The sequence below is a fragment of the Erpetoichthys calabaricus genome, chromosome 11 (genome assembly GCF_900747795.2).
Source record: "Erpetoichthys calabaricus chromosome 11, fErpCal1.3, whole genome shotgun sequence".
In the NCBI taxonomy this organism is placed as follows: Eukaryota; Metazoa; Chordata; class Cladistia; order Polypteriformes; family Polypteridae; genus Erpetoichthys; species Erpetoichthys calabaricus.
In genome coordinates, this window is record NC_041404.2 from 158,434,310 (window position 1) to 158,449,267 (window position 14,958).

General features: G+C 39.0%; 1 protein-coding gene across 1 annotated transcript in view; it reads right to left on the bottom strand.

Moving 5' to 3' along the window:
* Nucleotides 1-443: 443 nt before the first annotated feature.
* LOC114661422 (uncharacterized) overlaps nucleotides 444-14,958 on the bottom strand; it is a 251,958-nt gene continuing 237,443 nt past the window's right edge. Inside the window, exons 93-101 of the mRNA XM_051934334.1 lie at nucleotides 14,199-14,289; nucleotides 13,671-13,791; nucleotides 13,161-13,342; nucleotides 12,633-12,788; nucleotides 11,599-11,732; nucleotides 11,311-11,444; nucleotides 10,761-10,855; nucleotides 4,565-4,763; nucleotides 444-772 (exon numbers count right to left, since the gene is read on the bottom strand). Coding sequence (XP_051790294.1) covers nucleotides 444-772; nucleotides 4,565-4,763; nucleotides 10,761-10,855; nucleotides 11,311-11,444; nucleotides 11,599-11,732; nucleotides 12,633-12,788; nucleotides 13,161-13,342; nucleotides 13,671-13,791; nucleotides 14,199-14,289 — 1,441 coding nt within the window. The remainder of the gene's footprint in view (nucleotides 773-4,564; nucleotides 4,764-10,760; nucleotides 10,856-11,310; nucleotides 11,445-11,598; nucleotides 11,733-12,632; nucleotides 12,789-13,160; nucleotides 13,343-13,670; nucleotides 13,792-14,198; nucleotides 14,290-14,958) is intronic.

Sequence of the window (14,958 nt, forward strand, 5' to 3'; positions counted from 1 at the left end):
AGATGTAACTATTAACACAGACTCGCGCCATGTCATAACCATGGATTTTTTTGTAGAAAATATGAGGGTTCAAGACCAGTGCTGGCTCTCCAATTCAGCACCATACTTTGGTGTATAATTTGTTTGATGCGATTATGGAGCCTAGCCAAATTACTGCAATTAAGTGCCAGCCGTATTTGAATAACTGAGATCTGGTGAGCCGCGGGATTATTGGGCCAAAGATGCCACTCAGAGGCCCGACACGCCTGCTGCGCCTGCGACTGAAGTTTTTTATTTACAGACCAGTGCAACACCCACAGATGTTCAGACTTGGAAATAAGAAGGATGATGATGGGATATGGCGCCACCTACAGACTAACAAACTTTTTCTGCCCAAGTCTTCTTTTCTAGGCTTTGTGAAGACGGCTCCTGGATTAAATTATGCTGATAAAGACACAATGGTGTCACATGTGGAGAGCTTTTAGAGGACTCCAGAGTTCTCGCTTTATGCTGCAGTGTACTGTCAGAAGTGTGTGGTGTGCATGAAACATAGCATAAGAAAAGGACTGAAGGCCTCCAAAGGACACTGAAAGGCGTGAGGAGTGGCCACCTCCAGCAAGGCTACAGATGAGAGAATCCACCTTGGCGACTGGGTTCTGATCCGAGATATTCTGCGAAAGCACTGGCACCAACCCTGCTGGTGAGGTCCGCACCAAGTCCGCCTGGTTACCCCTCATGTTGTAAAGGTTAAAGGCATCAATTCCTGGATTCACCTGTCCCACTGTAAGAAGATCTGTTTGGGAAGGTTAACATGAAGATAAAGGCAGTAATCATTGTGTGCAAGATTTGCACCATCCTATGGACTTGTATGCTCTGACCGTGGTCCAAACTCGACCCCGTGCATGGTGCGAAGGGAGGACTGGCCCTGGCGATTAAATGTCCCACCTGGACTGACAATACTTGGGGATGAATAGAACTGGCCTGCTTTTAAGAACAAATTGCTGTCTCCCTATCCTTAGTAAAGTGCTGTCAATAATGATGTCCAACACTATGATAAATAGTATGGTCCTTCGAGTCTCCCCTACAAATCCAACTGCCCCTTCTCTGAATGATTTTAATGATTCTGAAGTTTTTCTTTTTCACATTACTGATATTGATGATATGTAAGAAAAGTGAACCGTTTTGGTGTAAGAGTTGAATTTGAACCCTGGTCCAATGTTCTCCTGGCATGTGTCTGAGTCTCATATCCTTCTGAGCTTATGCTTAAAAGCTGATGCTGTTATTTTATTATTCACTATGATAAATGTATTTCTTGTTATTTTATATAACCCCTTAACAGAAAATGTTATATTTATTGCATAACCATTCTTCTATGGTACTAAGTTTCCTGTTTTTTATACCAAGCTGGATCCTAAAATTAATTAGGCCATTGTTCTTTATTTTTTGGAAAACAAGATGTATGTGGTGAAGTTCACACATCTCCTAAAATAAATATAAGAATGAAAAAATAATACATTTAAAATGTCATGTACATCTTAGGGCAGCACACTGGCTCAGTGGGTAGCGCTGCTGCCTCGCAGTTAGGAGACCCGGGTTCGCTTCCAGGGTCCTCCCTGCGTGGAGTTTGCATGTTCTCCCCGTGTTTGCGTGGGTTTCCTCCCACAGTCCAAAGACATGCAGGTTAGGAGCATTGGCGATCCTAAATTGTCCCGTGTATGGGTGTGTGTGCCCTGTGGTGGACTGGCGCCCTGCCCGAAGTTTGTTTCCTGCCTTGCGCCCTGTGTTGGCTGGGATTGGCTCCAGCAGACCCCCATGACCCTGTAGTTAGGATATAGCGGGTGGGATAATGACTGACTGACTGACTGTACATCCTAAGCAAACATGACTATCAATCAAATTGTGGTCATCTAAGGTATCAGCATCTGCCATGTCCTGTTAGCAACTGGGTGTAACCAATCATGTTAAGTTTTCTGAATTTCTAATGAATTCCTTTTAAAGAGTAGTGACCTAATCAATGGATTATATAAATATAGCGCAGAGGACACTTTTTTCTTTGCAAAAACATTGATATCATGCTTTTGCCTCTTCAGAGATTTAGATAAAGAATAACGATTGACGCTTTCTCCTGCCTGTGTTTTATTGCTTAGATCGGGGCATTCCAGTGGGGGGTGTGTGTGTGTGTGTGTGTGTCTGTATTCATAATTTTCTTCCACAGGTGTCACCCGCCGCACTTGGGTCTCAATCCAGGTGGGTTCATATAGTGGTGGGCACGCCAACATGCTATCAGTGGATGTTCACAACCTTTCTTTCCTACCCATCTAAGACGGGTTGAAATGTAAGTAATCGATGCAGACCTCAATGTTAACGTTTGCAGTGAACCATGTAATGCATATGTCTCTGTTGTATGCCATTTGATATGGGATTTGTTAAAGCAGTGTTATTGTTTGTGATGCACCTTCTGTTGGAATAGCAAGTGCAATGCATTCCATTTCTAATAATGATTGTGATACGCCATCTTTTGGAATGACCAAGATATATCAAGGGCGGCACGTTGGCGCAGTGGGTAGCGCTGCTGCCTCGCAGTTAGATGATCTGGGGACTTGGGTTCGCTTCCCGGGTCCTCCCTGCGTGGAGTTTGCATGTTCTCCCCGTGTCTGCGTGGGTTTCCTCCGGGCGCTCCGGTTTCCTCCCACAGTCCAAAGACATGCAGGTTAGGTGGATTGGCGATTCTAAATTGGCCCGTGTATGTGCTTGGTGTGATTGTGTGTGTCCTGCGGTGGGTTGGCACCTTGCCCAGGGTTGTTTCCTGCCTTGTGCCCTGTGTTGGATGGGATTGGCTCCAGCAGACCCCCGTGACCCTGTGTTCGGATTCAGCGGGTTGGAAAATGGATGGATGGAAGATATATCAAGCAGACGGACACGCATACACTTATCGTTTTATTGAGGTGGATGTGTATGTTACCGATGCATATGTTGTCATTATTTACAGATACTAGCAGGGCTACCTGGCACTACCTGGGGTGGCATAAAGTGCAGGTTCTAAATTAATTCCAAAGGAGAAAAAGGTTCAGTGGTGTGGATTTGCATACCAGAACAAGCACAAGCAGGGGTACCCAGCAGTGCCCACAGTGGGGGCCCCAACCTGCCAGTAAATGTTGGAAATGAATGTTTGATGGAGATAAGGTGTGCATGTGCATAAAGGACAAACACAAATGTAGCTTAATATATTAGATGAGGGGCGGCACGGTGGCGCAGTGGGTACCGCTGCTGCCTCGCAGTTAGGAGACCTGGGGACCTGGGTTCGCTTCCTGGGTCCTCCCTGCGTGGAGTTTGCATGTTCTTCCCGTGTCTGCATGGGTTTCCTCCGGGCGCTCCGGTTTCCTCCCACAGTCCAAAGACATGCAGGTTAGGTGGATTGGCGATTCTAAATTGGCCCTAGTGTGTATGTTTGTGTGTGTCCTGCGGTGGGTTGGCACCCTGCCCGGGATTGGTTCCTGCCTTGTGCCCTGGGATTGGCTGGGATTGGCTGCAGCAGACCCCCGTGACCCTGTGTTCGGATTCTTTGGGTTGGGAAATGGATGGATGGATATTAGATGAAGAAGGCAGGTCAGATGTTTTGATTTATGCTTTTATTAAGATACAAATATACAGAATTAATATGCTGTGCTTTGTTAAAAATATCTTCAGAATGATTAACCATAAATTACACAAAATCATAAACTGCTTATCTACAGTACAATCTTTGATCCCAAAAATAAAATACGCTTTTATTGTCTTTATTTAAAAAAAAAATCAATTACTGAAGAAATTCACATATATTAAAATCAGATACATTAAAGCTTGAGTGAAAGGAATAATAATGTGCTTCCCTTTTTCTTCTATTATTCTGTATACTAAAAAGAAGCTTTATATTGGCAGTTTTCAAAGAGAAAAGCAAAATAAAGAAGCTGACAAATTAGTCTAATAAAACATAAGTAAATAAGATGCTACAGTTTAATTTGTGTATAAAGTCTGAATAAAAATAAATTAACAATTGTTTTATAGCCTGTTTAGCTTTGCTAGTCAGCCCTTGAATTCTCTACTCAAATGTTTAAATTACATTCTTCATATGGAAACAATAAAAGGATCTACAATACAAGGACTTGCACAATTTTCTTATTTTTCTTCAGGTTCTTTTTACAGCACAATTTGTAATACAAACACAGCGACGGTCATGAAAATTGTCCACAGCATGTTGGGCAGCATCAGGTTGGTGCTGCTTTTCTCTGAAGAAAAAAACAGAAGGAAAAAAAAGTCACTTTTCAGATTTTTGTGTCAAATTCATTTAGCTTTTTTAATGCTTTCTAATAAATATGCAGACTAAGAGGTATAAATTAGGGAGTACAAGTCTGTTAAGTAGAAAACTGCTCATTTTTGGACTGGTTAAACATTACATCAACAAAGTCGTTACACCAGTTCTACACCAGTGACATTTTTGAAAATGACTAACACAATCATATACATATTTAAGCAAAAAATCCATACTTGAAATAAATGTCAAAATGCTCCTCGTGAAATGAAAGATAATGTAACAATGAAAGCCAACCTGGTATGGAAGCTACAAAATTCATAACACCGCTGGGAGCGTTGATCGTGTATTCGCCCTGCAGTCCGAGGTTAAGAGAGTTGATTGCGGCCCTCGGCTGATTCTCCATCCATGCCTGGATCTTTGGGTTGTTCTGATTGGCCACCAGATCTTTAGTGTTGTAGCCGAGCAGACCGTTAACGTTGGCCACACTGAGTTGCTGTGGAGGGATTTAAACAGACAGAAGACCATGACTTGTAGCTGTTTGTATTTATTTGGTCTGTTATTTGAGAAGCTACTAATAAAATGTCTCTAAAGAAAAGAAAAAAACTTCCTTCTGCTGTGCTTAACCAACCAACATATGTGCAAGTGCCAGCACAGAACTGCCCATCTCAGCAGGTATACATCTGGCATCATTTTTTTAAAATGACAAGGTGGACCACATTTTTGAAATTGGTAAGGAAAATAAAAATGGCAGACATTTTAGAAAATATGTGAAAGCCTTGAAACTGTTTACCATTGGAATGCTTTCATGAAAAGATTATTCATTTCTGTAGTTCTTGCCACAATGTGCTTTCATTTTGTGTTTTTCCTGTGTATTTTTGGAGCGTATTTGTAATAATTTAAGCACATCCAGTTTTTATGCCTAAACAGCAGGAAGTGGGCCTTTTCACTTTCTCAGATCTTAGCACATTTTTCTAAGTCTAAGTGTCATGTAGTGTATAATAGCAATGGTGGATATTGCTGGATTCTCCCTTTCTCACATTTCTTCCCCACCACATTTTGCCCTCACCCAGGGTTGCCAGACGTCCCTTATATATGGATCATGTCCCATATTTGATCATTTTGTCCCCTGTCCCGTACTGACCTTTCAGGAACACCCAAATGTCCCGTATTTAGTTCATTTTCAAATTTCGTAATAAAAAAATATTTTTGCTACCTTTTTACAGTACTTAGTTCTAACTTTGCAAGTAGTTATACTTTCTTTTCTCAGATTCTCTTGATGAAAATAACCCAAATGTAACGAGGAAACGAGTGTTTGCTGCCTGTCTGCAGCTTGTTCAGTCGCTGTGGTTGGCTGAGGACGGCGACACTCTTACTGTTTTGCTCTCCAGCCGCGCTGCTGTGCAGTTCTGGATCAGTGTTGCAACATACAGTGACTGTCAACAAAGTGTGTTGTTACAACTCGCCACGGCCCGCTGTTTTTCTAACTTAAAAACTAATCCATCCATCCATCCCAAGATGCCACAATGTAAGTGTAAATTTCACGATGAATATTCATTCCAGTGAATGGACATTTATCAAACAAGGCAGAAGCTGTTTTGAATTAAACTGTGGTGTGTGTAATTGCACTTTCAGTAAATAATTTTCAAATGATTTTACTTTTGTTTTCCTCATAACCCATTAAAATCCCTGCTTTATGTTTTTACCTTATGTCTCTACTTTTATATAATATATTGAGCTGGGTGTGTAGGGGGCATGTATAAATTTATATCCATATTACTAACCGAGAATGGTAAACCGGAAGGCATGGACGCAGGTACACAGCGATGGGACCATGAGACATACTGCGCAGGCGCCTACAGCGCACGTCTCATAGACCACAAGCGAAGTCTGATCCACCGCGAACGAAGGAGTCACAGCCCAAAAACGAAAGAGCTCAACTAACGTGAATGAGAAATGAAGCAACAACGCGCCCATAGCTAATGACTAACGATACAGCCACAGAAAAAAGAGGATTCTGCGCTGCACCCCAGAGTCAAACGGAAGAGGCTACAGAGGCCCCACAGGTCCACAAAGATAGTACGTAAGGCGTGGGAAAGTACGAAAGGCGCAGGCGCCTACAACGCGCTTGTGAACTAAACATCCACACTACACAGCATGGTCCACACGCTTCTAACACACCACAAGCATAAACACGAGATAGTACAGAAACCACACAGATCCGGACTCTACAACATATGTGAATCACATTACAGTGATACAATATTAAGCACTTTACACATGGACAACTGTATGTAGCCCTCTCAAGAGAGTACAGAACCCTACATGTGCACACTACAAAGCATAGTCAAACCCGACATAGTACGGAAGGTGCAAGCGCCTACAACGCGCTTCGAAAGCACCGCAGGCAACAACCCGAGATGGTACAGAAGCCCAAAGATCCGGACTCCACAGCATATAGTATTGTATTACTGTGATGTGATTCACATAAGTACTCACAGAGAACACAAACAGAAGAGGCTTCGGCGTCCTGCCCCACAGTCAAACCAGACAAAGTACGGAGTCCCCAAACGTCCACAAAACACAGCATAGTCAAACCCGAGATAGTACGGAGGGCGCATGCGCGGATACGTGGGCGCCTACAACGCGCGTCTGAAACCGCGGAAGCAAATCTGTCTCGGCTCCAAAACCAAACAGCTCAACTAACGGAACTACAAAAGCGAGGCCACATGGACAAATACAATGAACATAGAATCAATGAATGCAGGCGCCTACAGCGCGTGTCTGAAATGAAGCAAAGCAGGCACGGCTCCAAAAAGAAAGAGCTCGACTAACGGGGCTACAAAAACGTGCCCGCCTGGATAAAACAAATGAACGCAGGCGCCTACAACGCGCTTCTCAAACAACGCAACCAAACGAGTCACGGCTCCAAAACGAAACATCTCAACTTACGGACATACAGAAGTGAGCCCACCTGAATACAATTAATGAACGTAGGCGCCTACAATGCGCCTCTCAAACAGCGGAGTCAATAGATAAACAGCAAAGAAAGGAACGACAGACGGCCGCTAAACAATTCCGCCAATTAGCTGACAACGCATTCTGTGATGAGTCCACTATTAGTGAACATTCATTAGGATTAATGAATATACGTCCTTTGTTCGTCATCTACACCTTTACACTCCAATATATCTCATACATTCATCAATGCATTTCGGGTTACCCAACACCGGGGGTAGGCGAGCAAAGCGAGCAGGGGGCAGAGCCCCCTTGTAGTAATATAGAGAGAGATTTTAAGAGTGTCCCGTATTTCTAATTTTCTAATCTGGCAACCCTACCCTTACCACATTTCGCCTTCCACAATGTGCCCCCTGTAGATAATGTGTAGATTATAGAAACATAAACAATGCACCTAATTTTTTTTTATTTCTTGTAATTTATTTCGGTTTAATAAATGCACATGTTAAAATTGCCAAAAACTTAAACACGACCTTTGCAGGTGGAACGTTTTTCACAAACCCTGATTCCATGTTGTTCATCTACCGTTCTCTTTGAAAACACGTAAATATGGTTGTCGTCATCTGTCAGTTTTCTTTTGCCTCTTATTGACGAACTCTCTTTGCCATTGTAAATGTTTATAATACTATACGGCGCGTATCTTGATATTGCACTGCCTGCGACACGCTGCTTGCTCTTCAGCACCACGATGCACTGCAGATAGCCAGGCGGTGAAAACAGCAAACGCGCGCCGCGTAACGGCCGTAGGGAGTTTGGACGCATTAAATTGAGTAACAGTGCTGACAAAAAATCTCCGCGAAATCCAGTAACTCTAGTTCTATGGAATGCTATTTCGATATTTAAAAAAATAAATAAAAAAGAAAATACAGGTAATAGTAATTAAAAAAAAAGGAAAAATATCTGGGGTGAAATTATATCATGGGTGAAATGCGGGGGGCAACTTTTCCGGATCCCGATAAGGAATGCCTGTTGTAGTTCACTTAAAATCTACAAATACACATTTCTAGAATTCATGTCAGTCTTAAGTATCTTTAAAATAGAGACGTGCAAACGTGTATAAGACACCATACAGATGTTGTTGTAGGCAGGGCAAAGTCAAATGTGCACACCTACGCCTACCTTTCCATATTGGATCTGCCAGTTACTACTGGATAACACATTAATCTGAATTTCTGCATGGGATTAATAAAAGTTTATCTAATTTAATCTCGGGGATGTGGGAGAAAAGCACATGCAGCGATGGGAAGAACAGACAAACTCAACACAGAGTATCCAGACCAGGATTGGAACTAAGAGCTATGGAATTGTGAGATAGCAGCATTGACCACTGCATCACCCTGGTTAACAAAAAAGTCTTCTTGTTTATTTAGTTTAACCACTGTATATCAGATTATGTATGAAATGTTCAGTTTATAAGTAGTTGGTAGGCCTGAACGTTTCCAAATAATTAAAAAAATAACAAGTGTAAAGGGCGGCACGGTGGCGCAGTGGGTAGCGTTGCTGCCTCGCAGTTAGAAGACCTGGAGTGGAGTTTGCATTTTCTCCCCGTGTTTGCGTGGGTTTCCTCCCAGAGTCCAAAAAACATGCAAGTTAGGTGCATTGGCGATCCTAAGTTGTCCCTAGTGTGTGTGTGTGCCTTGCGGTGGGCTGGTGCCCTGCCCGGGGTTTGTTCCTGCCTTGCACCCTGTGTTGGCTGGGATTGGACCCTGTGTTAGGATATAGCGGGTTGGACAAAGACTGAGTAACTGACAAGTGTAAATTGCACTATTCTGAGAAACCAACCACAACCTGAAATAAGATACCAAGACAATGAGCTAAAAGACAGGCTTGGCCAGATGAACGATAAGATCAGAGAGAGGGCTGAGCTGTGCTCCTTTGATACTCTTTGGTATCTGTTTCAGAGAGGTTTACAGGATTGCTGAGTGTCCTTGTCGCAACAAAATGCGACAATACTATAAAATCATCTGATTTTATATTGCAGGCAGTGGCTCAAAGAATAAAACAAATCTAATTTAGATTTTTTAATGATTGAGCAGAGCTGCAAAGAGAAATAGAAAACATGCAGGAAGGCTATAGAGTGCACATCCCACAATTACCAAGAATTTAAGGAAGAGGAAATATTAAGTGATCCTCTTAAACAAATGTATATTTAATAAATGATATTATAAAAGTCTTTATCATTTTATGGATAGGCTGAGCAGATCCTCTGCCTTCTGTCAAATTTGTCTCTTATTATTTTCCATGATTCATTTTTAGCTTCAGAAAACATGCAGACAAAGGTTAAGGGAAATGTAATGAGCTCAGTAATGCCTCATGTCACATATTTTCAGTGTTGTGATATTTTTTAAAAAATAGAAATATTTTTGGAGCTTAATGGGATTTGGTAATTTACTTTCATCACAATTAATGATGATATACACATATTTAATATCCACTGGTAGCATGATGCTAGGAATGTATGACTTGTTTATTTATTCAGGGCAAATGGCAGAGGTATAACAGAACAAACTGATAATCCAGATAGTAAATTACGTTTAGTTTAAGGTTGTTGAAAAATACCACTGTAGGGTTTGTCCATTACTGAAAAAGTATGGGAAAGACTGGCTGGCGCTGTTCCTGAAGCGAACACTGTTTTGTAGTTATTAGAGTGATAGAACTCGGTACTCTATATGGTGTCAGAAAATTTTAAATGCAAATTTTTTGAAATATGAAGAGTGTTCCTAAAAGCTCCAACTTATGTTGGTGTTCTTTGTGCAAATTATATAATTATCTCCATCAAGATAAAAAAGAGTTTAAAAGATCTTTATATTTTTTGTAATTGTAACTCCCAAATACATAAAATGTAAGTCCGCAGAAAGGGATCAAATGTAGTACAGCCTGCTAGAGAGAGAAATGTAAAAAGCATGCATTCATCCAAATTAATTTTAAACCCAGAGATCTTGTCACAGTCATCTAAAAGCACAGATAGCATTCTTTACAGTGGCTGCTCGTAATGTTTTTGTTGAAGTGTGTGAACTTTAAACAGTGCAGCAGTATATACTATGTACAGTTCAGTTCCTGGAATCTACTGATTGTCTGTTAATGACAAATATGTTTTGGAATTTTTCAGGTGAGGAATGCCAAAGATGTGATGTAAGGTAGTTATAATGACTGAGAGTTTAAAGTGGCGACATGTTGAATAGCACACACAAGTAAGAATTTCAGCGTGCTCTTTACATGTACCTGCTGTATACTGTGGTACTATCAAGTGATTTGAATGGTGGGTGGCAGCAGTGGCAGCTCCTCTTGTCAGTGCTTTCAGCATCTGGCATGTGCCTTTTCTAGATAGCTGAGAATGAAGATATCTGTCAGCTCCAGACTATGTAGATTTGGACATGAGCTTGGCTTTGAAATTTGCTGCTTGTGAGTTTTGGAAGACAGCACTTTGTATTGGATTGTTTTAGTTTTAGGAACATTAAAGAAAGTGTTAGCTTACATTTATTATGCTTGTATCCAAAGTTAGAAAGGTTGATATATCCATGTTAATGTTCCCAGAAGCAAAGGTCAAGATATCTTTTTGTGGGGCGCCACCTATGTAAAAGCAAACACGTTAGATTCATTTCTGTACTTTGAAAGAGCATGTAGGATTATTGTTAAAATATAAACACATTTATATTTTGAACCATATACATACTGAAGTAAATATACGTTACTGGCATTTAGCAATGCAAATTTTAAATCTTGCGTGTACATGTTTTATTTTCCCTTTATTTCTTTTTATATTTTATTAGGTGTATTTAGTTTTATATTTTACTATAGCAGCAATATATTTTGTATTAAATGGTAATTTCTGGACTCAATTTTTACATATTAGTTGGACAGAATATCTTTTCTGATATAACAGGGCAGAATGAATTTGAAAATAACATGGCATTTTTCAGCCTTCCTAATCCATTTCAAGATCACACAGTGGGAGTTTAATTTCTGTACAAAAAAACTATTTTTCAGCTATTTAGTAGTCACATACGTATTCAATCAGCACTCACCCAAATAGTCTTTTAAAACAATGAAACTCTGCAGTGGAGTAATTGTTTGGAGGTTGTAAGCAGTACAGATCTTGTTATACAATACTTGCTGCTTGTCGTAGGAACATGAAGAAATATTCAATGGCACTGCATCCCTGCAGAAACCAGAACAGTTTCATAAATATATTTTCTAAACATTCATATTTTCAGATAACCTTTAGAGTGAATGCTTTAAAACAAATAGGCACAAAGTTATGCTATTCAAACCTTATGCAGCATCTATGGCAAACTATGTGAAATTCAGGTTACCTCAGCTCCTGAGCATCAATGGCTTCCAGGACAGAGATGTCCACAGAGCACAAGTTTTCACCACCAATTGCTTTAAGTGTTGCAGAATTAAATGTATTTCCAGCATTTAAGAATTTTGTAATTAAAAGTGCACTCTGAAAAATAAAAGCACAAGTCATAATGAATGTACAACTGAAGTCCCTTAAATTTATAAATACAAGTCTTCTCAGGGATTAAACAGATTTTTTTAATAGAGTATTTTTTTTTTACTTTGTGTATGTGTGTGTGTATATGTATGTATGTATATATATATATATATATATATAAAAAAAAAATATACTTATAATATAACTTTATTTTCAAGTGTAAACTGTTAATATTAAAGCAGTGTAAATGCAGTAATCAAATAAAAATCTGATCTGAAATAATTCTATAAAAAGTATGTATTTAATACAGGAAAACATAATCCCCCCCCAAATATTTTTTTTTTACAGATTTCCAACTCTGTCTAACCTCTGTGCTGAAATTTCTCCTGGCCTTACTTTTCATGTAATTTCTCTGACTATTTTCATACTTGTGAACAGGTCCAACAGGATCTTCTCCTATCTTGACAGTGTCTGAGATATGAGATTTTGGGAATTTGTGAATAGATTTGATTACCTGGACTTGTACGGTCATTTTTCAAATTGGGTGGCTGCAGATTTTTAGGTGCACTAGATGGTACAGTTACAGAAGCACTATCACTAATGCTCGTAATGTAAACACTTTCAGATCTAGATAAAAACACTCTTCAAATAATTCAGTTTTCTTGTTTATTTCTAACTTAAAGCCCTTCCACTGTTAATATGTTATTATTGCCTCTCAGTTTACTTCTTTCATTAAGGGCGCCGCACTACCATTCAACAGCATTGTAAAACTTAAAATGTAATGGCACACATTAGCAAAAATTGTTTTATGAAAAGTGACTGGGTTCAAGGGTGGTGTGCCACAAATCCAGCAAGTACCATTTTTTTTTTTGTTTATATTTAAAAGGTAAAAGCAGAATAAAAGTGTACCTTATCAGGAGGCCAGCTGCCATCACTTGGATTCAGTAATTCTGTTAAGGTATCAACCTGGGTGACAGTCCATTTGTCAATGTCTTCCAAGGTGGCCAATCGAGAAACGGGTCCAAGCATTTGAAGTTGGATTTCAGGAATCTCATATGGATATTGCTAAAGCAGAAGGTCAGACATTAGCATTGTATTTTGGATTACATTTGCTAAATGTGAATATGGAGTAATTTAAAGTGTACTATAATACTGTTATGAATTATCAGGAATATCTCTCTTGCCTTTTCTTAAATTCATTCAAATTATAGAGTTCAAATTGTATACTATAGTTGTCTAGTGTACAAATAAGAAAAACAAAAATCTTAATCTCAAGTTTAGGAAGCAAATTGTGCAAAAATAGGCAACAAAATAAATGTAACTTCCACATACAGCACACATACATACATACATACATACATACATACATACATACATACATACATACATACATACATACATACATAATTATATAAACCTTAAATAGCATTATTTTACCTCATTTAATTTATCTAAGATACATTGTTGGTTGGGTTCAAGATAAATATTTTCCACCAGGAGTGCCAAGTTGTCGTTCACAGTTTGTGGACTTAAACACAGGCAGAACTGAGACACATCATACTGAATTTCCAGGTTGGAGTTTTTGATAATATCTGTGGTGATATTTCCAGTAGTGCAACCTTTTTGGGTAAAAATTAAAGATAAAATAACTTATTTAGGAACTTTCACCCTGAGTTTCATTTGAAAAGTCCACTGCAAATTGCATAAAAAAGATCAGGCTTCCATCAACCAAACACAACTCTCTCATGGCTTTATCTTAGGTTTAAACACAACTGAACCTTTAGTGTAATTACTGAAAACCGTGTGTGTTTAATAACTAGATATAACACTTATCTAGCTTTGTTCCAATTTCTTTTCTTCACATTTTCTTAAATTCATTTTTTAAGTATAGTCAACTATAAAACAATAGAGTCAACTTTAAAAACAAAATTGCAAAATGTCACTTACTTGTATCTCTCCGTTGTCTTGTTGGGCTAAGTTGCTTGTAAAGATTAGTCAGTGTGGATTTGTTTATTTCGGCTAACTTTATCTTGGGAACAAAAACTTCCAGAAAGGTAATAATATCTGCCTGTTAACAAATTGCAAAAAGAATATTAAACTGCACTCCTGTTAACTTTCCCTTGTCTTTATCTGTAAACTGCACGACTAACAGTTATCACTGGAGGTATTATAGTTTAATTAGTTATTACTGTGGCTCTCACAATGCATTTAAACCTCGACAAACTAAAGTACTTAAAATTGCATATACTGTACTGTATTGTAAAATAAAATGCTGCTTGAAGAGAGATTATAAATGAATTAGCCTGCTGTTGAGAATATAAATTGCTTAGAACGCTTTATACATTATGTCAGTGTTATTATGTATTACTTGCTAAGTTTTTTCTATAAAGTCTACCACTGAGGCACCCAGGACAACAATAATAACATAATTAGGCATACAGTGAAATATACAAGCATAAAAATATTTTTACCTACCACTTTAAATTTGGACCAAAAAATTCTGTTAAAGTAAAAGGGAAGTTCTCCAAGATTAAGCAGTGTCTGAATTGTCCAGTTAGAAGGGTTTCTAAAACAAATAAGTAAAACAAATAAAGTGGCTGTTCAAATAAGATTTGTAACTGCACTTACTAATTAAAAAATACAGAATATAAGTTGAACTTTTCAATATACAGAGCTTATTCTGTTCAATTCAGATAATTCCATGCATGAAAGGAGATTCTCTCAAGTCGTCCAAAAACCCAAAATGAATGCCAAGGTTATTAAAGTGCATACAAAGTTGTGTTTGTAACAAATAAAGACATCAGGGAGTTAAATAAAATGGGGAGTAACAACAGCATACAATAAAGACAGACAAATAGACCCTAGTGCCTCTTCGGGCATACCAACACAACAAGTCAATCTTCTGTCTGTGCAGTGGGGTAGCTGGTCAGTTTCTAAAATAATTATTACTAAGCACTTCTTCCTCGCTCTGCCATACATTTTCGAACCTCTGGCTTTTCTTCTGCCTGTGGCTACATTCACTGTAATACATTTTCATTTAAAACTCCATCCACACTAGCATTATCACAGCACTTGTGTTGTCATCCACACTTAAACAAGTAAAAATGTATACTGTATGATGTAACTGTTCACCTACACTGGGCATGTGCACAGCATAGATGCCTTTAACCAGCATATACTGTGTGATTTTAGCATGACTTTAAGCCCGATTGGCAGTCGTCAAGTGATTTTCTGA